The 26609-nt window shown below is 33.4% G+C and overlaps 1 protein-coding gene across 8 annotated transcripts in view; it reads right to left on the bottom strand.

The window, feature by feature from the left end:
• The window catches only part of LOC112463228 (potassium voltage-gated channel protein eag), a 69057-nt gene extending 42492 nt beyond the window's left edge, over positions 1-26565 (bottom strand). For all 8 annotated transcript variants that reach the window (XM_025029483.1, XM_025029479.1, XM_025029481.1 and 5 more), the window contains exons 1-2: positions 25756-26565; positions 10018-12345 (exon numbers count right to left, since the gene is read on the bottom strand). In XM_025029483.1, the coding sequence (XP_024885251.1) occupies positions 10018-10096 (79 nt within the window). In that variant the 5' untranslated portion in view covers positions 10097-12345; positions 25756-26565. The remainder of the gene's footprint in view (positions 1-10017; positions 12346-25755) is intronic.
• Positions 26566-26609: the final 44 nt, after the last annotated feature.

The following is a 26609-nucleotide window of genomic DNA, read 5'->3' on the forward strand; positions in this document are numbered from 1 at the left end:
CGCGTGTAGACATCTAATGGACCTAACATTGTGATACACGACGCTGTAATACGGCATCGACAAGCGATACCACGTTAGTTCAGCGATATCGCGCAATGATTAATCTTTGCGGTTGTTTTCGGGATAATCAGGCTGAACGTGCTGTGCAGGCGATATCTATAATGTATCGCGAAATTATACGCGGAAGCCGCGTTATGCGAACGCGCTACCACGATCGCATACCGGGGTCCTTCAGTCCTCCTACGAATTCTCAGGATATCTTCGATGCAATTAGGCGAATCCGTATAACTCCGTTAGCGACATTAAATTGAGCTAATAAATCGAGATGAGCATTCCCTTATCGCACATCTCGATTTCTTAAGAATGTGTGTGACAAATGTGTAAGGTAAATTTTATTTATGTTAGTTCTTTTTCAATGAAAGACTTTTTTAATAGTTATGTTATTAATAATAATAATTAAATATATTTTTTTTAATTTTCAATATTCAATAAACGTATTATGGCAATCAAAGAGAACACAAAGTGTATTTGTGATATAACTCATTCTTAATTTTTTCTTCTTTTCTTAGTCAATTTACAAAACTAAATAAGCTAAATAGATATAGAAATCAGTATAAATACACTTTTGATTCGCGGTTATGTAAACTGTATCGCATGATCCAATATACATCTACATATATCACGTTTGAACGCTATGTGTTGTTTTCCAATATATGTATAAGTGCCACATACATGATACATGCATGTGAGATACATTCGCCACGAAAGCCTATCTCGTCTCTTTACTCTCGGCACTTTCCCAACCAACGATAAGCAAAATATGTATTTGGGAATCTCCCGCTTGTGTATGCAGAAAAAATATCTAGACGAAATAACAAAAATGTCATCATTGCGTTCGCGTTACTTTATGAAAGACGATGCAACTGAAACTTAAACGAATAAATTGATTAATTAAAATCCAAATCATTTGTTTCATCCTAGAGTGCATAACATTTTTTTGTTGTTTTATCATGCATAATTTTTGTATTTAAAAAATTAATAATTGTATAAAAAAAAAATAAAACAATCACACATTATAAAGTTAAATTACAATTATTATTATATCTTAAATGTGTATTAAATATCATATCGTATTATATCATCTTTTACTTTAAAATACTGTGTGTGTTACTATACACATAAATAAATACGTACATACTTGTTATTAAACTTATAAAATTTGCATAATCTAAAATCTAAAATTTTACATAATTTAAAATTTATTGAAGAAGTAACAGAGTTAATGCTATCCAATAATATACAATTTCGGATGTGTGGCAGTATCTTATAACTGATAAAGATACTGCGAGAAAACGGATCGTTTTAAAAGCACATTCACATCGGTATATCGTTCACATTCGACGTTTTGTACGTTTTGTTACATATTTTATATATTCTATTCTGAGCACGCTATATTCTCCCAGTTATCCTGCACGACATTCTCCAAGTGTGATCTTTTTTCAAGGGTGAAGACCTCTTTCGTCCTTTAAGTGATAACGTCAGAAAAAATGTGTCATAAATAAAATTATACATCTATTCTATTTAAAATATTTTTCAAGTAAATCCTATGTACCATATATGTATATACACGGATGCACATACATATAGAATTAATGATTATTTTAATTGATGCAGTAGTTATCGTTATGGCATTTTAATTTATGTCTCTAGTAGAATGTCTTGTAAATTGTCATAGATATATGTTTCCGTTACGGCAATACTTTTTCAGGTAAAGGAAGTTATTATAAGTATACTTTAGCACGATTAAATACGTTTCGCGGAAATGTCACGAGCTTCGTAAATTTATAATTCCGACGGTTAATAAAAACGAGACATCGTTAATCATGCAACGTACATCTCGGCAATGCTTCCCGAGTTGCAATATTCACTTGCCTTATCGTGCTCAATTTAGAAACAACGGAAATTTTAACTAACGACAGCATACGATATTTGGACAAATTATTATAATAAGTATCTTTATTTCGAAATTTACGTTTCACGAAATGTAAATTTTCTTTCACAATCTTTAATGTGTTTTAACACATATTGCAGAATATTCAAATAATATCACATAATCATACTTAAATAAATAACTGCATAAATTAGTGAAACTAAAAAATCATTTTATAAAAAAGAGGCCAAAATAACATTAACTTTTTATAATACAGTAAAATGTTTAACTACATGCAGTTTCAATACATGTTCTATTATACTGTATAAAATATATTCTTTAATTAAATAAAATTTTATGAAACATTCTATGTATAAAATAAATTTTATTTCGTCATATGAAATTAAACTGTATTAGTATTGTTATTGATTCTATGTGTTAAATGTTTAATAAATGTAATTAATTATTGTAACAAATGTAAATAATTAGAGAGTGTGTACAAATTTTTACTTAATAATAAAGGATTATTAAAGTATTATTAAAAGTATTGAAAAAGTGTATTGCATTGATTGGTACTCCTAATTTTCTTTTTTAACGAAATTTACTATAAAACGCAGAAAACCCCTGTTTTCGCAACGAGAAAGACGAGAAGAATCTCATACGCGAATTAACAAAGTTCTATGGTGTTATTCTAATTCTAATGGCTTTCAAAAAGTTTAAATAATAGTTCTCGCTAGACTTATCGAGCAACGGCAAGTTTACTAATTTTGTAAATATTACAATGGATTCGCAAATTGTTTTAATATTTTTAGTTATAAATTATATTTTTATCATAAAATTGTCACAAATGCAATAAATTAGATCGATTTTATGCGGGATAAACAGCGATAATTTGCGCTTTCTTTTAACTGCAGATTTTATTTTATAAATCTATGGAGAAAGTCAACTTTACTTTAGTAAAAATTTAACATATAGATAAGTACGTATTAAAAAAAAAACGTAAAAAAATAATTTACATTTTTAAGTCGATTATATATTTGGATTTAAAAATATTCAAAGATGCCATTTTTATGTTACATGATATTTTATATAATAAAATGATATTTTTTATAAAAAATATAAATATTTCTTTTTTTATATAAAATATTTCTAATATAAACATGCGGTAGATCACCAGTTAACTAAAATAGTAGTTTGTGCATTTTTTTTTAATATATCAAAAATTAGTCGGTTTACCTACAATATCTGATCCTTGTTCGCATGTCTTATATCTTGTAAAAAAGTTTCCTTGTATAGTTACTTTATAATGTAACAAGTAACATCCTTTTTTCCTATAACACGTCAAACTTCTATATTAGTTTTACAATGAAAGTCTTGCATGTAAACTTTCATCGGAGTGAGTGGGGTTTACAGATTAGACGAACCAGTTTTTTTATTTTGCTAACCAGTGAGACTATGTAAATGAGGTACGTAAACTGGTACCGTGCATGTGTTTCTACAAAAATTCTATGTTTCTCGATGTTTCTTTATTATAACTTCTACGAAAAAATGCACATAAATGCACATATCTTGATTATTAAAAGATAAGTAAGTACATGCAATTATGTATATTAATGCTTTTTTATGTTAAATTTAAGTTAGTATATATATGTAGGTATATACATATAAGCAGAGATTTGTCGAATCCTTAAAAAAAAAGTCTACATGACAAAAGTTATATACATCAACCTCCAAGGCACGTAAAGTCCATACATCGATGTAATCTAATCTCTCCTATCCTTCGTTTTATTTATCGTGAAGTATATGTTATCAAGCCACCTCGGAAGATTTATGCACTACCTACATACGTATCCTTGGCACAATCCTTCTCATTCCTCATTTCTTGATGTTCTTTGTCTAATATCCGGATGAATAGAACGAACTAACACTTGCATTTTTGCAGATATTGATGATCATAAATTCGCTGCTTTCACGCGACTTATGTATTTGTAGAAAAGAGTATGCATTTTGACGAATGAGTTACATATTTGCATGGTACATTAAATTCTATGTCGCGATCTTGGGCAATGTTAAGAATTTATTCATATGCGATTGCTATTCTCGTTTTTATGGATCAATTTCACGAACTAACCGTAAAATTATGTCTGAAATTCTTTTACGTTGGCTGTGCGAGTAATATTTAACAGATAATTTTTCTCGATTACAATTCCAATGTTTCGGTGTGAACGTGTATAACTAACGAACTAATTAAAAGCAAAAAAATTAATCGCTGTTATATATTGAATAATCACTGTTGAACTATTATTATTGTTTTTTATTTGCGTATTCGGAAGTAAAATTGTTGAAAATTTTCTGTTATACGTATTATTATACTTGCGAAATATTTGGAATGCAGTTTAATATAACATTCACATAAATGTCTTTCGTTTCGCACTACTGTAATATTTGTCTTATATCTTTAAGATAGAAAAGAAGTGCAATGCTAGTTTCCGTTTATCTTTTTCCGCTGCAGAATATACTATATAAGATATGATAATTTAAACGTCATCATCATCTTAATAACTGGAATCGGTTTATATCTTTTGATATAACACTCTTATTTAATTCATAAGAATTTTATATTAATATTAAATAAAATAGCATTCTATACCTATTGCTTTAGTAAGATTTTCTGAGGTTTTCATAAAAATATTGTACTGTAATATCCTACTGATGTAATAAAATAGCATGCTTATGAATCTAATCTATTTGTTTTTGTTTCTACTGTGCAATAATTTTTTCGATCATTTATTACGAAGAAATAGAGAATACACTTATATTTATGCTAATACTATGCACCGAAATTGTACGAGGAAAGATAATTTTTTCCAGCAGAAAAGAAAGCTGTGGCGTAAATTTCGTTCATAAAACATTTTTCGGCGCTATCTGATATTTGTATGGGCGCCGGAATCCCGCGGGCTCTCCTTCGAGCGAAATGGGATAATATTAATCGTCCAAAGTATCGCGCGCACGACACGACACGATACGATACGATACGGTACGCTTACGCTGGCCCTGAGAGAAATGTGTTTTCAAGGCCAAAGAATAAAAAACAGGTTGGCAAGTTATATCTTGGAATCGATGTTCGCGCGGGGAATAAGCTCATGTACTAAAAGCAGTTATACTAGGTCAAGCATAAAATCGCAATTCAAACTCTAACATTGACTGTTTCGACATTCGGAGTGTGAAGTAAGATAATTTATATCGCAACTACTTTGCATAATTAACCCCACGTTATAATAAAAAATATATGCTTGTACGTTTCAAAGAATTAGAAATAAAGAAGTAGGATATAGATTTACTTTATACTTGGATACAACTATCGGACACTATTATCTGCCTCATTGGCTGATACAATTGTCATTTTTACATTTCTTGCTAATAGAGTTATTTACACTTTTGCTATTAATTTATTGTTATATTATAGTTAAACACAAACACATGTAACATGCTTTAAGAGAATAAAAAATTATGTCTAATCAAAGTATGGAAAATGTAATTAAGTCATGTAAGCATCCTATCTTTGATTCTTTATTTTGGTTTGACAATTTATTTGATAAAAATAGAATCTATGAAACATGCATTTATAAAAGCTGTAACATAATAAAGCTATTGAACTTATCATACTCGAATCTAACGGGTGTCGTCACGGAATGAGGGAGGTCCCAGATTCGAACCCAGGCTGAGGTAATATCTTTCGCAATAAATTTAATTATTTAATTAAGATGCTTATATATATATTATAAGCATCTAAAATTACATCAATTTTAGAATGACCAGAATCCTTGGTCGAAACGCGGTGACGATTTGTCACGACGATTATAATCGTTGCCACGATTATAATCATTGCCAGTACAGTCGATTAAATTCTTAATTGGGTTAATTATTGACTGGCGAAGTAAATGTTATTTATTTGGCTATAATTTAAATTATTTATTTATATTAAACAAGTTTTGTTTATGGCACTTGCCAACTGTTTAGCGAATTTTACTATTAATTATTATAATTTGCTGCATTACTATTATAAACTATTATTAGAGATATTATATATTACTTATAACTAAAACTAATATTGTTATGTCGATATCGCTCTTATATTATTCATAATATAATTGTCTCAATTTATAGATATGCAAATTTGTGCGGCATAGCAAAATGCAAGAACTTGAATGTATGAGTAGTGGCTAATGTAACAGTGCGCAGCTTGATAAAAGATAATCTTCGATCTGTCATAATAGTAAATCCGCTTTATTTACAGATAAGTGTTCGAGCGTAAAAACGGCGCTATGAACTCGTCACATAGCTAACATATAGATAGCATATGGTACGCTTTTCCAACTTTCCCCGAGTTTCAAAGCTGCAAAGCTTGTAACAAGTAAAACACGCTAACTGAACTCACAACAGTCGTCTGTTGCAACTATTTCTCAAGAGGCGTTTCCCCGGCATATGCTTTCCTGCAACTATATTTCATCCCACCATAGATCTATAATAATCTTATCGTTTTTTTTTTTTTAATAATTCTGCTTTCTTCCATTGCCATAAATTTTTGTATTACGTAACAGGATCGTCATGGAAATTTTTAAACGTTTATTTTTATGATTAATAAAATGATAAAACAGAATATAATAGATTTGCTTTGAAAGAGACCGGGAAATAATTTGGATAAATGATAAGATTATAGCGGTTGAATTAATTCACTATTGGTCGTCATCGATGTCGCATCGATGTGCCATGAATATTTTATGAAAATTACAAATCCTCTGAGCTTTCGATAGGGCTGGGCATAAAGAAAGGCGCGGTACCTATATAAAGTAAGAATAATAAGTTAATAATAATATACGTACGCACGTGTGCATTACGTGAGATTAGAAAAGATTTTTTTTTTCCAAAAAAGAGGCTGTAAGCACATCTAATTTTCACTTTCGACATACACCAAATTCGATTTCTCTTTCATACAGAAATTATTCGTGTAGCAGATATTTTTGAGATAAACGGAAAAAAATCTTTGTCAGCAAAAATAATACAGGACACTATATTATAAACATATGCAACACACACACGTGTATATAATAAAATATATAGTGGAGATCAATGAGAGAAAATCAGAATTAATAAGGTAATTTTCTTCAGGAGCCAATTTTGCACTGATATATAGATGCTTTTAAAAACACTCCTTCCATTGGATGGATCCATTTCCAATATCTACAAAAAGCTGGGTGAAAAAAAAAACTTTTCTACCGACCTAATATACAATACGCGACATACATATTGACCCATCAGTCATCAGCCCTTGCTCTGTGATGGCGGCATGAAACATTTCGTACGGTGTTTATTGACAAGTAGTTGGCGTTGGTTTGACTAACGGGCGCGCAGTAGACGGTTCAAACTCCAGCTCGACATTGTGTGTCGCAAACGTGGGCCATTTCCCTGGCTAATGATTTTCAATCACGATAATGCATCAAAGCGATATACGTGTGTATGTATATACATATACGCGTGCGCGCGCAAGCGGGCCCATTGTTATTCGCCAGCTCCTGTAACGCGTACCGGCATCACCAACCCCGTGTAATTTACTTCCGAGGCAGTGGGTCGTCGAAAACATGCACTATCGTTGTCGCTAATAATTTCTCCTACCGTTACATTATTATTGCAGCGTGGCCCACTGCGTCAGTGGCTTTATAACGGTCTCTTTGTAACGGTATAATTATAACTTTGTAAAGGTGCACGCTTGATGTCTCTGCTTTCGACATAAAAATATAAATTCTTTGGTTGTCCCCTTCCCTATTCTATTCAGTCTGATACAAGCTTCTCTTGATCAAATAAAATCAATTGCTGACATGCATTAGAATTTTTTTCAATAATGGATCTAGTAAGTTTTATAAGAATATTGAAAGATATTCATTTATATTAACTGCGTGTGATACATAATGTAAAAAAATAATGACTATTATATCATAAGAAAATATTTGGTTATCACTTTCAATATCATAATCATCACGATTGATTGATGCTAATTTGGAAATTGATATAAATCTTTTGAACGTTGAGTAATTCTTATGAAAAGCTGATAGTCAAAAGTGATGATTTTATACGCTAATAGTGCGATTCTTGTCTTTCTCGTCATGCAAAACAGTATCTAGAAGAACGGAGTCTGAATAAATCTACATCATTTTCCCCTCGGAGCATCGTCACGCGACGCGCCACGCGTAACGCGCAACGCGAAAGTACAAAAAGAGTCATACCCGACGACATCATCCCTGTGTGGTGCGTACGCAGCACCTGAAGCTATAAGATAGGATTTATTATCCTTACGAAGAAACGACAGGGGATTTCCATCTTCCATGTCAAAGAAAATTTAAGAGACTCCACGGTCTTCATAAAAAGATCTCCCTCAATACTTTACGTAAACATGACAAACGCCGACGAAAACTATAAAAATTTTGCTAGAGGAACTTTGCATACCTCAGTCGCGTAATAGCAAAGTTCTATTTTCCCTGTTACTCTATAATTCTACCCCATAACACCATAATTCTATACTATAATTTTCTGATTATTATATAAATTTCTGCAACTTCCCACCATAATACATTTAAACCGCTTTACTTAAGCCATCTTCATTCAATTTTGGAATTAAAATAATCCTGTGCACATTCTGTATAATCTTCTCATCACGTGTAGCTTTAGATCGACTTATTAGGAACTTTATTTTGCCGTATGTTTAAATTACGATATCTCAAATGAGAAATATAAAATTATCGTACATAATATTATATACTTTAAATTATACATATATTAATAACATTTAATTAAAAATATCAAACAAGATAAAAATCAAATTGCATCTATTTATTATATCGATTTTTTGTGGTTACTCGATACTTGTCTGGTGAAAAGAATGGAAATAAAATCACAAACTACATAATTTTGACGGTTATGCTGAACTTTTAATTAGTTCTGAATTTTGAAACTTTAGCCGCAAGGACCCATTGGTTAATATAATGGTACTTGAAATGTATTTGTACGTGATGTTTTACGCATATCTTCTTTGAAGACGAATAAGCTAAAATGCTAATCAAGATATACAACCAAATAGATTCACCTTCATTTATTCGTTCGATTGCTGTTGCTATTTTTGAACACATATATAGGAATATATAGGAAATTCCTGCAGATTCCGGAAATTCAAGGCATTTCAATTAAGAAAATCGATATTGAATTACATGCTTGATTTAACCCTTCCATAACTGCCAAAGAATTTATTTATAATGTTTAAATCTCAATGCGACAATATGAAATGTTATTATACACTAGAAAATCAGCGCGACTAATAATATAATGATTATTAATTTCGAAAACTCACCTAACTATGCAGAATTATAACAGAAAATATTGATTTGTATAATAAATAATTAATAATAAGTAATTTTTCTCTTTAATTTTAAACGAATATGTATATATAAGAATGACAAATTAACTTATGTCACCATGCACCTTATTTCTCCAAAATTAATCAAATTAATCACTTTATCAAATTGATTAAGCTCAAAATTAAATTAAGAATTACTTAAATAAAAAATAACAAAAATTTTGCATTTCTAACTGTTCCTTAATTACAAATTTATAAATCATTAATTACAAATTTTACAAAACTTCTACGCGCTTATTTATTATAAAGCTATAATTATAAGATCATATAGAATTTTTGTGCAATATTATTTAATCACGGATTGTTTGATTAATTTGAGAGCGTAATCTTTTCAATAAGGACAATATTAAGAGAAGCTATCAGTTATCTTGATCTTTCAATTTTTAACATTATATTTCTTTATAATTAAATTTTAAATTAAAATTTTATTAAAGAAACTTAAAATTAACTAAAACGTGTTATTATCTGTACGGCTCCTTTCAGTATATAAAGATCCTTTACTTATCAATCATTTATAAAATTGATTTTAATATTATTCAACTAATGGTTGTTGGTTACCTATTCACCTATCGTTTACCTATTTTTCAATATCTCGATAATGCAAGAAAAAAGAAAAACTCACGTTGACTGCTACTGCGTCTTATAATATTTTCCAGGAACGTGTTTTGGGGGGCTACCAGGCCCCTACGCCCCCCTGGCATCCTTTCTTTATTGAATGGTTCCGGATCCTGGTCGCTGCGGTGGCTATCAGGATCTCGGCCAGCTTGTACCGGCTAGGATGATTATAAGCTGCCAGCAATACGTAACGAAAATCCTTCGTATTTTCTCTTTCTCTCTCTTTCCCCTTCTTTTTTCACTCTTTTTTCACCAATGATTCACTTCAGGTATATCTCTTGATATACATATAACAAAATGACGGTACACCTCACGCACTTTCGTTTGCGATAACGCTCGAACGCTTCACGCGACGATTCACTATTGCGATTCATTAGACTGGTATCGTACAACGCGCGCGAACTATTCAGCGCCAGCACTTATCCGGGCAAAGTCTGGTACGTTAAAACAATTTCAACACGATTTTATGTAATTGTGTAACAAGTGACTCTCCGAAGCAAGCACTCAGTTTGCAGAGGGATTTTACAATTTTACAATATGAAATGATTCCGCAGCACTCTCGATAGAAAAAAAAAACGCCTGGTAATTTTTTATGATCACTTCCGGCAAATCAATAAAAGCATTTTGTTATATATTTATGGAACTTATGAGACAATTCAATTTTGGCGTTTTGTTTTGGCGTTGAAAATTATCGCGATTGCCCACGATTTTTAGATCGACCAAAACTTCCGAAGTAAAATAACGAAAAACAGAGAAGACCGCGAATTTTTTCGTCGTGGATCCTCATGCCATTTACTATCCCATTAAGCGATCGAATGGAAGTCCAACAACAGACTTCCGTCGATGATTCTTCGATAAATACTTAATAGCGAAGATGGGAGTAACGACTTCTTTCGTCACCTAAACGACGTCCTCCTTTCTGACGTCATCACGGCAGCAGGAAATGGCGCAGCTACATGAACCAACGATTTTCTCGACGAGGAGAAGGAAGAATGGATTGTTTCGTAGGAATCGATCGCCTCGAGATTAGCCGGTTGGAAAAATTGATTTACTGGTTCGCTCAATTTACTCTGAAAAATTGACACGTGTTTAACACGTATAATTGTTCGCTCGCTAATTGATAATCGATGAAAGGCAAAAATCAATCGATCGATTATCGGGAATCGTTCCTTGAGATCGACGATTCTTTCGAGCCGGTTTATCCTACTATCCTTTCGCTGGATCGATTTAACAAATTGGATCAGCGATTCAACCGGGAAGCCGCCGATGCTCGAGAGGATTAGTATTGACCCAAAGGACCGCTCAACACCGGCGGCGGCGGCGAGTGGTGTGTCGTTGGTCAATGGTCCACCTAGCCTTTCGAGGACCCTCGAGCGCGCTTCAAATTTGCTTATCGATTTGCACGTTCGGCACTCATTCGGAATTCCAGTCGCACGTGCTTGACCGCGCACGCTTGATTCGGCGAATTCGTTTATCGACTTTCCTGACCTCGCCTCGAAGACACTGGCCGTTGTTGTCGGTCCAGCGGTCGGTCGTTCGCGGACGCGGTCGTACAATTTGTCGAATCCGTGCGGAATAGGTATCGGTTGGAAGAGCCTGACAATCGAGCTGTCACGGGCGAGGATAAGGAGGAGGAGGAGGAGGAGGAGGCGAAGGAGGAGGAGGAGGAGGTGGACGATCGATCGGAGTGCAGCGTCGATCGATCCACCTGGCCGTCGTCCCTCGAGAATGATTACGTATGTTGTCGGTGATCGCGGTGAGCGGGACGATGCCCTCTTCTTATCCGCGCGCCGAAGACATCGATGAACGTGAGGCCTCGACGGTGCTCCCGGAAGTGTCGTCGGACAATGGCAGACGATACACGACCGATGACCCATCTAACCGCAATCCTTCCAAGTGATCGCTCTCGCGGCGACGGTGACGTATTCGCAACGACGACGACGACGATGACGATGACGATGACGACGACAGGTAACGTGACGACTGCGCCGTTGTACCCGCGACGTCGTTCTCCACATCCTCGGCGTCCTCCTCAGCGTCTGTGCAGGCGGTATTCGCGGAGGAGGACATCCCTCGATAGAGATCGGCCGGATGTGAGACGTCCACTGCCGACACCTAGTCACATCATCATTTCTTCGTGTGCTACCTCGCGATGAGAAGCACTTCGATGTCACCGACTCGACTACGCGAGTCTCGTTCTTCGACAAGTTCTGGCGTATTTCAAGATGATTCTTTACACTCGATTCCTTATTTACAGAAAGATCTTCTTCTGCTGATTGATGATTGCGCGAACGACGATAATTGAAACTGTCCAGATGACGATAGCAACGAAAGGCTGTAATCAGAAAAAAAAAACAAGTTTTCGTGTAACTATGAAAAAGGGTAACTTCGTGACTTATATAATTTTTTTACAATTGAGCTATCGTAAGATATTAATGAATATTAATTATTATCTATTGATATACATGGATATATAGTATAGTATATAGAAAAGTGTTTCAAGAGTAGACTACTAAGATCGCACTACAACTAGTTTCATCACGTAGCATTTAATCTTCTGGTTCTTTGAGTTCAAGTGTTTTTACTTGGAAGAAACTCGATTCGCAAAAATCGGCTTTATCTAGTTCGCGCGATTGTCCCAACTAATATAACTTCCTCGCGCTGGAAGAAATGTAGCAGTTGCAGTTGAACTTTTAATGTTATTCGAAAACTTTCCGATTCAATGCTTCCGTCATTCGTGTCGCAAGTGCGTCGGTGCTGCATCATTTATTCTGATTTTAAAAACAGCAACTTCGCCATAAAATCGGTTATAAATTCGGAAAAGGTATATTTACAAATATATTTATATATTAATGTATATTGCGTGTTGTCCCTGTGGGACTGGTAAACTCTATTCCTATCGACATGCTCAAAGCGGGCGTGGTCGATCATATCGTTGAAAGTATATAGAGCATTCAGCGTTTGCCATATCGTACTCTTTATACAGCTTTGCAGATAAAGCGTATGTCTCCAATTAGAGCTTCATGTATATTATTAGGATACGCCCCCTAAAATTTTGATCGATCACATAAATATAGCAGTATTTTTAGTACGTATTATTATATATTCCCAAACTTTTGACAAGTTCATATAAAAATGACATTTACCATTTTTTTACATAAAGCAAAATTTTTAATTATACAGTATCAAATTTGTTTCATCATTCTAGTTTTTATTAAAACTTTTCAATTAACATCGACTGCATCTGTACTCAAGCTATGAATATCGTGTTAAAGAATACTTAGAACTGATTGACTTTCTCTAATTATTTATGTGTGTGTGTGTGTGTACATCAAATGATAGAGATACACAGTCTAACAGTCACGGACATGGCGGTTAAGATAGAAGCGACAAACGGGATCACTCGATATAGACTTGCAATTCGATTGAGCACTACGATGTCATTTTAACCCGAGTCTGGAATATCACGATAAAGTCCATCGCGTAATTTTTATCAGTCGTACATATTTTTTTTCCAATTGCCTTGAAATAAAAAATAAAATAACACTATCCCGAGGTGGTATCAATTTTCAAGAAGAAGTGAGTATAATTGAGGATATAACGTGCATAAAAAAAAGTAACGCACGTGATAAAATTCTCAGAAACTTCAATTGCGTTGGCCATCATATCGAACTAGAGCCGCGATTATTATTGTAGCATGACTGCTTTCGCGCGTATACTCCCGGTTTTCTATGTTTAATTCCGAATCGATTGAAACAATACTTTACACCTACCGCTATCTGAAACACTCCGATAATTTCACACGCTTTTACTTCCACGTAAAGTAGATTTAGACATTTAAATGATAGCAATCTATAGACAGCTATAGAGATGACAATATTGCATTTAAATCTTCTTAATCTCTTGAATTTTCCATCACGTACATAATGTCTTTATAGATCTTCTTCATATATTAAATTTATGGACATGCATAAAACCATTTTTTTTTTTTTTTAATCTCTTTCCCCCCTCTTTTTCTCTGTATTTTATCTCTTTAACATTGAAATCACCATTGCAGTTATGTCAAAAACCATCATTGGAAAGTTATGAAACGTTTATAAACATGCGAAGATATCTGCGAGAGTTTTATCCGTTCTTATTCTGTATGTATTCAACTTGTCACAACTGCGTTGGCCAATTCTTTTAAAAATAGAATCGATGTTCTTTCCAATACGCCTGCTTTTTTAAAATGTCCAGCAAAATACAAACACTTATGACAATGTCGAACCTGCGTTTCAGGTAGTCATACTTTTTGCGAGTATTGCGATTTCCGCATATGTTGCTGGTCATCACAAATGCGAACAAAACCTTCGCTAATGTTTTTCATTACGCGATATGCTGGTCGATCGTTTTGTCTCAAATAAAAGATCGCGAAATGCATGCACTGAAAATGTAGAGATTTGCATTATGTATTCAGAAATATTATGGGCTATAAGATATGCATGAAATAATAGCTTTACTCTTTACTTCATACAAAGCAAATAAGATTAGAGTTTACACTAATTAATATTTATATAGATATAATTATATATATTTATGTAGAGTTATATTTTTATATACAATATTATTTTTGGTTAAATAACTAAAAATTTATAATGCAATAATAAATGCAGTTTCTACTAGTTTTTTTACTTACTGATTATTATACTGTTAGTTACTTACACTATTATTACAATTATATAATATTAAAATTTATTTCTATAATTTATATATATATATATATATATAATAGGATATTTATCTGTGCATGCTTTAAACAAAAAAGTAAATCAGAGCGACTGAAAGTTTATAAAGTTTGCAAAGAGCGAAACTTCGCTTGATGCGAGACGTAGAGTTAGCGTTTGCCGCTTGATATTCATGATAAGACAAGAGTGGCGATACATCCCGACATTCATTAACTCACCGGGAAACCGACAAAGAAAGTTTCGAAGATATCTGTGAGAGTCTCCAAAAGACAGTTAATTCTTATGAGCAACGAAAATTGAAGAAAAACGAAAATTCCATGATTTTTCTCGAATATTATGGAGAATCAAGTTCGAAATAAAAATAAATTATAATGCTTTTCATTAACAAAAAATAAATTTATGCAATTGAATAAGCGATTTTGAGATGCCTAATTTTCAATATAAGTTTAAATGTATAATATAATTTTATTTGTTAGTAAATAAATTATGAACATCTATTTACTTAGTTACTTTCGCAATTTACGAAATTTTGCGCATATTAGTGCGATAAGGAGAAGATTGTTATCTAATATGCAGATCAATTTTACTTAGGAAATTTATAGCACCGTAAAACGAATGTTATGATACTATTTATGAAAGCGATACACCGAAAGCTCTTAAGGCAGCGCTTTTCAATCTAGCTGGTACTTAAAGTGTATTTCCAAGATGAAATGGAGAATATGACGTGAGTGTGACACAAACCGTTTAATGTTTAAGAAGGCAATATTACTATTGCTTGAATTAAAATAATAACCATTCTTATCGATCTACACTATTTACAGTAAAATCTTACCGAGAAGAGAGAGAGGGAGAGAGAGAGAGAGAGAGAGAGAGAGAGAGAGAGAGAGAAAGAACAAAGTGATACAAACACTTAAAATGCAAACTTATACTGCAGTTAAATTTAGAAATCTATTCCTTCTTGCACACACACACATGCGCGCGTGCGCACCTCTCTTTCTCTCTCTCTTTCTCTCTCTCTCTCGCACACAAATTTTCTAACTAAAATTATGCGCGCAATATTTGCATTAATATCATAAATCATTGTACTACGGAGAATCAAAATTAATAATCCAATTGAATAATTTATCTGCGAAAAATAAATCGTTATTCGATATGTCATCAAAAACTTCGATCGAAGACAGTCGAAGTTCTTCGCGACAAACATACACAAATCGTGACTTGCCGAGAAAAACAGTCAAAATTTATTCTTTATATTTTATAAGATTCAAATAATTAGATTAGAAATTGCATTTTTTTGCAAAAGGATTACTCAAACTATTGAAGAAAAGTGATCCAAGTGCTAGTTGACTAGGCGGGTTAGATGGATGCCAAGATGTATGCCGGAGAGAAGAAGCTCGAGTGTCGTTATGAGTCCTCGAGTCAAAGAAAAGTCTGTCTCTTAAGTACCCCGAGACCATCATGAATCTTATTAGCTCTATTATTATTATTAAAGTAGAATGCTTTCTACAGTAAATACGTAGTAAAAATTAAATTTGCAGATAACAGGTAGGATAATAAAAATAAATAACATGCAATATCGATCATTCTTTTAAAAATATTTGAATGAAACAATGTGTCGTATTATTGAATTTTTCTCGCCATCACATGCGCACCCCTATATGATTATTTTAATCCAGAAATTACTAAGAAATTGCTATTACTGTATAAACGTGATAAATGTTAGTAATAAAAACAAACGTAAACATTCAAGCAAGTTTGAATCCGTGATAATTTATACACTTATATTTAGCATTTGGCATATATAAAGGCTCAGCTTATGTTTTTTTTTTTAAGTTAATTTTTCGAAAACCAGAAACAGAATGTTGACTCTTTGCAACCTCGACACCGTTGTCTCGATATCTCATCGTCGGTGTCCTCGTCGTTATGTGACATTTCCAATTTGTCCCAGTTTACAGGATAAATGTACTTATGCCTCGCGTGCAGGCAAATGTTACCAATATTAGAAAAGAGAGGCCGAGTTTGCCCGGATTTACAAGAATTCTAATATCGCCCGAAGGTCGACCTAAAGTGGAAAAGTAGTTCGTACACGATCGATTAACTTAGTTTCGCGTTAAAAAAACCTGAATCGACATAAGGACGCAACGACGAGGTGTTTGTATTACATTGCACATAATAATCAAATAAAAAAATCCTTTTTATGATATTAGAATCAAACTTTTTAGATTTGATTCTATGACAAATGCCGCGTAAATCATTGGGATACACTTTATGTTCTTATATATTTTTCACATATTTTTAAAATCCCTAAACGCGACAATATATGCGGAATCAACTGCATTAGATCTTGAACATTTTGTTGGTTACGTCTATTCTAATTCAACATTATTCGATAATAGGGATAATATTATAGCCATTATTTACAATTTCGAAATTTTAATAGAGTTGGACAAAGTAACAATCGATATAGATATATACAAAAATTTTAGTAACTGTAAATACTCAACATTATTAAAATTTCGATGCATGTCTGAGAAAGCAATGTATTCTTAAATTTTTTATCATTTTTATACTTATTGTTAGTAGGATAAAGTAAGAATTTTAAGACGGAAAAAAAAAGATATCGCTTTTAGTGTAATAGTATTATGGCAAATATAAAAAAAAATATATGAAATTTTCTTTTTATATTATTTTCTTTTTTAGTTTTTTATACACCTTCGTCGAACACAGAATAAGCACGTATTGTAAGTATGTCTACTACACACTATATGTTAAAATTCTAGTGAATTTTAAGATTCACACATGATACATGCTTCGATTTCACACATTTGTTCGATATTTACATTTATCCACCGTATTATCTACCGTACCTTTAATTTTAAGATTCAGCATCAATTATTATTATGTTAATAGCATTAACAAAGAATGTCTAGTTTAATCACGCAATTTAACTTATATCGAGAGTGCACTAGAAGAAGCGTAAGTTATATATAGTATAATACAAAACGTCCATCGTCATTGGAACGTTTTTGGCACGGTAGCACGGTACTACGCTTTACTAGCCTTTTTCATCTTCTCTGGAGATCGATCGATCCGCGTCGTATTTTTCTTAATTCGTGGTCCACGCATCATCATCGTCTATATGTATCCGCGGAATGACCCCGTTGAGACGAGCCGCGATCGTTGAATAAGCTTATGGCAAAGTACAACGTAAGAAAATTCAGCGAGTGCGAGCAATTGTTAAATATAGGTACATTTGCACAATTCCACGTTACTGATTTTTTGGAAACTACAATATGCAATATACCATTTTCTAAATCATTCTAAAGTAAAATAAGAACTGAGTGAAATACATTATATAGAATATTCAATTAATTAACGTATTAAGCTTTATTATGTGATTAATTTGGGGTATATTTTGATTCTTTGATTTTAATTATACGATTACATCGGCAATTATTCACACATCAGTTTATAAGATTATCGACGAGAATGATAGAATGGACGAACAAGTAAATAGATAAATATAAAAGCGTAGAAAAGCACGATGTTCAATGTCTTGAAGTTTGAAGTATTTAAAAATCTTAATAAGTTAGGAAAAGATCTTAACACATAGCTGATGTGTATAATTGACTCATAAAGAAAACACAAAACGGAAAAGAAGGAACGGCTTCCACGCTAAGCTAATAATTGCACGCATTAATAACTTGCGCAAACATTAAGTTATTTCCTTCATTCTATAACGAGTGTGACGAGATGACTGAATCTTGTTACGGCCCGTACGCCACAAATGCGATCGATAATTAATTAGGAACTTACACCGGCCTACAACTAACAATAAGTAATAGCATATAGCTGTAAATTTGTATAGAATTGATCGCGGATGACAGAAATATGGCTTTCAGTTGTGTCTCCTTTGCCTTTCAATTTCTCCTCCTTACTTTTTCTGACCTTTAAAGTGAAAGCTATGAACCTTCATTCACCTCGTAGACAAGGTTCGATTCATCATTGGCCATGGCAATTACTTTAGCCAAACTATTTTGCTGATATGCTCGAAGAAGCGACCTCTCATTTCGAAGGAGCATATATCGATCGACCTTTCTACACGAAGGGTATGCCTTCCCTTTGCATTTGCCTTACACCAATTGCCAGAAGGTATTTGTCCCATGCTCGAACAATGCTCGCTGAATCGCCTGTTGACATTCAGCAAACTCCTGAACTGCTTAAGCAATAAGGAATCTACCAAGATTATGTCTGATTCTCAAGGAATGTATTTCAGCAATCATAAGTTGAAATAGTTGCTACATAATTCGTGATATAATTATGTAATTTTTTAATAAAAAGTTTTTATAGTGTAATTTTATATAACATTACAAGATATTATTCTTAAAAATAATTGAAATTTTTTTTTATGTATTGATCAAACATTTGTATTGTTATATGAATGTGTTTTGCGTCTGGATTTTTCTTTAATTTTCTTTTACCGATACTTTGTAAGTTAACTCACCAAAACTGCGCTTAAGCAGAAACTTTCAACAAAGCGTTCCAGTCGATCGCCTAAATTAACGACTCTCAAGACTAACCTGAAAATAGATGGCTGAAAGATTATAAGAATGGAATATATTCGTATTTTGCTTCTTTGCTATAGTTGCAAGAAAAGATCCTTTCAGTCTTTTAAATTTTGCATCACGCGTTTGACGTAGTTTATTTTATACATAAGTATAAAATACCCCCCTCAACATAAAATATCTAACTTGAAATTGTTCCTAATTTTCAATCAATATGATGTAACGCAAAAATGGACAATTAAATATTAATAATAAAAAACCTAAATTCCTATAATTTTTCAAAAACAAAGTGTGCTGCAATATTGGCAATCTTTAATATATTACTTTGTGTTGTAAAGTACTGATTCTCGTTTTTATTGTTACAAATTAAACACATGAAAATAATGTGTGTGTGTGTGTGTGTGTATTATCATGTATTATCACATGCATATAACATTAATAATTACAGTTTTATACCATCTTGTTTAGAATAGTGATATAATTAATAACTGGTAATGATTATCTATAATTATGTTATTTCTGCTATATATATATATATATATATATATATATTATACAAGGTGAGTTTTATTTCGTGTGCTAATTATCTTCGCCAATTATTTCAGAAAGTATTGGTTTATTGGAAAAATGTTTCAGATAAAAGTTTGAGGGTTCAAAGGGGGTCAATAGACAATCTTATTAGATTTTGGGTCCGAAGCCTGTGTTAAATCCAGTAGGGCTCAAGTCAAATTTTTTAAATAAAAACCCCTATTAAAAACATTTAACTTGGGATTCTACTGGATCGAACAAGAGTCCCGGACCCAAAATCTAATAAGATTATTAGCTCTCTCTGAACCCTCCAACTTTTATTAACTTTTATAAACATTTTTCCAATAAACCAATACATTCCGAGATAATTGATGGAGATAATTGGCACAACAAAATGAAAAACTCACCCTACATATATATTATATATGTTTTCTTAGAATATTCACATCTATCGCTTAAAGTTGGAAGTATTTGTCTGCTTATTATACTTTGTATATCGATTATGTTACGAATGGCGTGTCTCTGAACGTTGTAGGAATAAAACATGTCATAAAATTCTTTTAGCACCGGAATGTAACGAAGATGATTTCGTTTCGTGTGAAGAAGGTGGTCAGATTAATATATTTACGAAACCCAAGTCAGAAACTTTGTTATCTTTCCGATAATCCGATGTCGTTTAAGAACGCGTTGCTTCTAACAATAATTGCTACTGCTGGCGATGTCACACCGAACTAAATAACGTCGCGTTTCGTGGCGCAAAACCCAGAGAAGTAGGGAAACACCGAAAAAGTTGAATTACAATTCCGATAACCTTCGGAAAGAACGGAAGAATCCACGGTGCCGAGACTGCTGTCGGCGTCTGCTGTCGTCGTTTTGACCTCCTACATAAAAACGCTTCTTCTTATTCTACACGCTTTGTGTAGAATAACGCGAATTTGATTTAGCATTTAAGTATGCGATGAATTTACTAGTCGACTGTCACGAGAATGCGTTGTAAAGGAAAGAAAAATGTAAAACGGGACAATAGAAAGATATCATAAAATATCGTTTACCGACAAAAACTGAGAAAGTAGATAAGTACGCACTATTCGATTAAAGTTTTATTCATCTAGAGAGCAAAAGAAAGAAATGATACAAACATGCAATTCTTGTAAATAAATGAGTCCAAGTATATACATTTTACAGTAAAAACGTTAAAACATAATGTGTTTATTATACGTGTGATGCTGTATCAGTGTTAATCCATGGATCGGCTTGTCATCACAAAGATTGATATGTGAAATATTCGCAGATTAAGATTACATACAGTTGTCATAGCAAAGACAAATAGCTCGCTAGATTAAGTTATACAGAGTCAAACTAGAAAAAGTGCAGTCAAAACATGAAATGTAAAATACGTTCTACATGTTCCGAAAATGAAACTCACTAAATTCTCAGTTTTTTTATTTTTTCTTTGTAATGCACTTGGCCTATTTTCAGACACGATCCGATATTTGAATGACATGACGCTCATGCAAAAAATTGCACCTTGCAGCGTTATACAGCGACTTCGCGTCCACGTCCACACTAAAAATTCGCGAACATATAAATACACTCGTCTATTTTCTCCGCCCTTTTATATAGTCTACAGTTTTAACAGACTTTTATACAATTTGTTTCTTATAGTGCCGTTTTACTGTTTATAGAAATTAAAATCCAATTTTCGATTGACATATATAATATATATTCTTCAAATTAGCTATATTAATTAGAATCATTTGATTTTACAAATTAACATATGAATCGAATCGAATAAATTAACGAAATATTACACGATTAGTCAAGAAAAGAAATATTTCATGCGAAAAGATTTTTGAAATTTTTACATCTTATAAATGCTTGCATCATAGGTAATTTACGAAAGAAAATAACGATATATAGGGTGAATCATTAAAGGTGTTACAGGCTAATATTTTTTAAATTGTACGAGATATGAAACTAATTTTTCAGCGATTGTTTGGTATCGAAGCGGATATTGTGTAATGAAGTCAATTTTTTTCGTTCGCTTCGATACCAAACAGTTGCGAAAAAATAAGAATTTCATATCTCGCTTAGTTTCAAAAATATTAGCCTGTAACACATTTAGTGATTCATCCTGTTTATATATGTATAAGTAAAACTATAAAAAAGATTCATATGACATTAATATAATATATAATACATATGTTATTATACTAATTCAACATATCTAAACAGAACAAAACAGGACAGAAGTAACAAAATTATATCCCTAGGTCAAAATCTACTGGAGGGGGCGGCGGACGAATCATTGCGCTACCCGCTGCCCCCTCACTTAAACGTGCCGAGAGGGACGCCCGCGGGGTTTTAGCCGGTAAAAATCCGGCACTCCCCTCGTCTTTTCCCGGAGGCGAGGGAGTCTTCTCCTTCTTGAAGGGGCTACTGGGCAAATTGGGCTTCGGCCTGAGATCCCAGTAGTAGAAGATTTCCCCGCGTTAAAAAAAAAAAAAGTCAAAATCTACTAGATTTATAGTATAGATAAAGGAAGAAATGTTAAAAAGTGTGAATGAATTACAAAATGTATTACATCGATAGCGAGAAAGAAAAGAGAACTGCTGAGTTTAACTATGATATGTACCTACTATATATACTATGTTGACGAACTTATAAAACCGAATCAATAGTGTGTAACGGATAGATGATAAAACGTGAAAGATAAAATTGGAGATATTTCTTTGTATGAAAAAGCTGGTATGATAGTAAAGGGCAAACGAAAACATCGAGCGGAAAAGCTCGTGAGGATTTTCTCTTCGCTTAATCGATATGTAGAAACTGAATGAAAGTCCAGGAAATTCCTTGTTGCATTTTGTCTTTTAATCAGTCACATCAAATCAGCTCCACTTTCGTCAAACTTTTGCACTTTTAAACATTTTACAACAAATGCAATTATATTTACGAATATAAATTGTTTACACGCGAATTGTTTGCATTTAATATAAATATAGTGTGCGAAAGTTGTAATAATCTTTGTCCAGCATCGTAAATATTAGCATTAAAGTAACAATATTTAAAATTATGTCGAAAGACTAATATTAATTACAAAAATTGATATAAAAAAATAAGAGTAAAAATAAAAAAATATCTTTAAGGAAAATCCACAAAAGAAAAAATAGGTTAAGACGAACTTAATGCGGATATTGGCGAGAATAATTTCTTATTTCTTATTTTAACATTATTATATCGAGAAATTGATATTGCGAGAAATAACATTTCGGCTACCACAGATCAGCACGCGGATCACTGATTCCACATAGATTCGATTAAATCACGAATTCTTTTAATTTCTTATTTAAGATACTGCATCGGATGCTACCTATCTCCTTTTCCTCTTATGTACGTTTCCATTCGAATATGGTCAAACGATTCATTGCATTTCTTTCGGCAACTTGTCATAGTCGATATACAGAAAAGGAAATAAGGGAATAATCAAAAGCACTTCAAGCACTTAACCAAACATTACTAGAGCGATACATTTTCGAAGAAAATGTTACATTTTTCAGAGAAAATGTCTTTTGATTCACGTCTTTTTTTAACAAAAAAAAATACACTCTATCGTGTCGAAAAAGTAGCTTGAAATTGTATCTATTAATCATATAAGAACGTGATATACGAAACTTAAGTCAGTGATAGATTACTGATATATTAACGACATCGTGTAGATACTTGTAACTCTCAATGAATTACAAGCCACTATAGATCGAGAATATTAAGGTATCAGAGTTCAACATAACAGCTTTAATTGATGAAACTTGGCGGATATCTTTGACTTCCGCATCTTAGTTTCCTTGGAGAGTAAGATTGAGAGACTTCCTATTCAAGCGCAATCGACTATGATGCATTCCGATCTCTGCTAAGCCATCATACTCGACAAGTAAGGGTGGAAACATAAGAATATCATGATGTCTTTCCATATTGGCATACGGGTATGCTACTGACAGCAATACCGTCAGCATTTTCCGTTACAAACGTCTTGAATTGCTTACCATACTTATGTGATTTAATGATTGTGCTAAAATTCAATTATTATTGATATTATTGTGAACATGATTGTGAATCAATTGTCAATTACAAAATAGTAATTTTATAATAAATTTCAAACATAAACTACGACAAAACGGAATATTGTTGTCATCATGATTAAATTATATGCGTTAACTGATTTAATGACTCCTATGTATGAAAATACAAGATAGTATTATAATATAATATTCAATTGTGTTTAGCAACGATCAAAATGAAAAGCTTAAAACTTACGAATATTCATGAGCATTTTCTTTACTTTCTTAAACAAAGTTTCCCCATTAACAAGACAGATTAACAGATTTGTAAAAAGTGCAGTTTTATAAGAATTGCACTAGTTTCGAGTTCTGTCGTATCCATGTGATGCTGTCAGTAACTGCCATGCGAAATAAAATTAAGATCATTCAATCGTCGACACTTGACAGCCGACAGAACTCGATGTTGCTTATCCTTTCCCATAAAACCGTCGACTACTGAGGCTGCCTCAATTTAACACGTTCAAATACGCATTATATGGAGGGGTAAAAACCAGTGGTCAGTAGGTCAAATTTTTAAAAATATTTTTTCATGTGCATAGATGCAATTTATATATTGTATAGATTGCATCTATGCACGTGAGAAAAAATTTAAAAAAATTTGACTTACACCACTATGACTTTTACCCCTCCATATATACATATAATATATTCTCAAAAGTTGAAGAAGTGAAAGCCGATGGTAAACATTTATAATAACATCAATATTCAAAATCGTCGCGATTTTAAACGAAAAATAATTCCTCGTTAAATGATGATGAAATTTTCTGTTCCCGTTTTTATCAAGTTATTAGTTGCTTAATCTTACATTTGTCATTTTTCTTATTTTCGATGTAATTTCTAATATAGGTAACATAATGTTAAAATTCATCAAATGAGCAACATATTATATGATCATTAGCTTGATAATTAAGCATCAATCAAAATCAGTAAAACAATGGACGATCGTTTGTGAATCATCATAACGAATATTAGTAGTATAATATATCTTAAATCTATATATATTATCGTATGTATTGTTTAAACAATTTAATATATATCAATATCATTAAAAAGATATCATCAATATTCTGTCATATATACTTGAATCAACATTCTTGAGAATACGATTCTGTCGGATAACGTAAATTTAATTTAATTATCCGCATCCTTGTTAATGACAGGCTATTTTGGTCAATATTATTATTCTATGATTTTTCTGTAACACAATCTGAGACGATTTACTTGCAAGCAAGGAAACATCGAGAACTAGAAAGAGAAAGAGATAGTATATATATATATATATATACAGATTCTCCGCGTATTACTTATTACTATTACTAAAATATACTACATCCCCCTTTAGCTTTATAAATAATTTTCTCGCGTACTATAACACATTCGTCATCTCTCAAGATTACGATTAAGGATTCATCTTATACTTTCCTGTGCTTCCAGTTTCACCTGTTCTCCAATATATGTACATGTCTCTAATACGAACAAAGCAAGTTATCGCTAGTTACCTATCCCTCCATTAAAAACATTTAATTGGCAGATCATAAATTCTGCCGATCGTTTACTTATATATATATCTTTCAATTGAAGGATCATGATTACAGAAAGCGCGATAAATTTTTGACGCCTCACGCCTCACGCAGCAGTTCGGGACCGAGCAAGAACGATCGTTTCGAGCTAGGTCACATGCCACGCGGCGCGACCGTTATAGACCTGTTTCTCGATAAGCTTTATAACGTCAAGTCGGCGCATATCAGGCGCAATCGGAGCGGTTGGAGCAAATCGAGCAATCGCGATCCGATCTTGCCATATAATCGCGTACCAGTAGCACGTATATTATTGTTCCTTGTCTTCGAGTTCCTTATCTCGTCGAGTTCCTATGTCGTCTCGTAGGAGGGTGGTTCCGTCCATCGCCTCTCTGGATCGTATCGTATCCCGAGTCGATCGATCGTCGTGGGGTGCACACGCGCTGACCGGTTGCGGCACCACGTTCCCACACAAAAATTGCACAAATTGCACCCGATACGTATATCTTGGTGGCAAATAGGAGAGATACAAACACTGTGTTCAAGTAACAAATTATCCGCGAGCCAAAGTTGACCAACCTTTCTCTAAAGGTCAAGGGGAGTAGGGAAAAACCGAATTCGAGTGGAATTTTGTGTGAGAGAACGAGCGTGTACGCGCGAATAGATAGATTCCTCCAATTCACCCAAATTCATCCGTTCGGCAGGATGACCGAGTGGAGACTGAGAACTGAGACTCACCCTCACCCTGCGTGATGCCGTGGCGGCGCTGACTACCCCCGAAAGAAGAAACACCATATCCCCCACTCACAGACCCACAACAGCGCGTCGCGGCGCGTCGCGGCGCGCAACCCCTGTTGTCTCGCCCTTTTTCTCTAGCTCTAGGCTCTAGCCCGCCGTGACGCGTCGTCGTCGAATTTCTCCTTCAGCTAGTGATACCGAAAAAGCCGACGCTAGAAAACGGGTCCGATTAACGCCAAGTCGAATTACATTGGGTTTGATTGGTTTTGTAATCTGATGACAAACCAACCATTGACTCGTTTACAGCTAAAAGCCGGTCAGTGTAACTACCAGATGTAGCGATAGCCGCGAGCAATTTCCACGCCTGATGGAACCTTTTCACTGCCAAGGGGATGCACGTGACCCGCTGACA

Source organism: Temnothorax curvispinosus, unplaced genomic scaffold, assembly GCF_003070985.1.
Source record: "Temnothorax curvispinosus isolate PA1 unplaced genomic scaffold, ASM307098v1 QBEX01013129.1, whole genome shotgun sequence".
In the NCBI taxonomy this organism is placed as follows: domain Eukaryota; kingdom Metazoa; phylum Arthropoda; class Insecta; order Hymenoptera; family Formicidae; genus Temnothorax; species Temnothorax curvispinosus.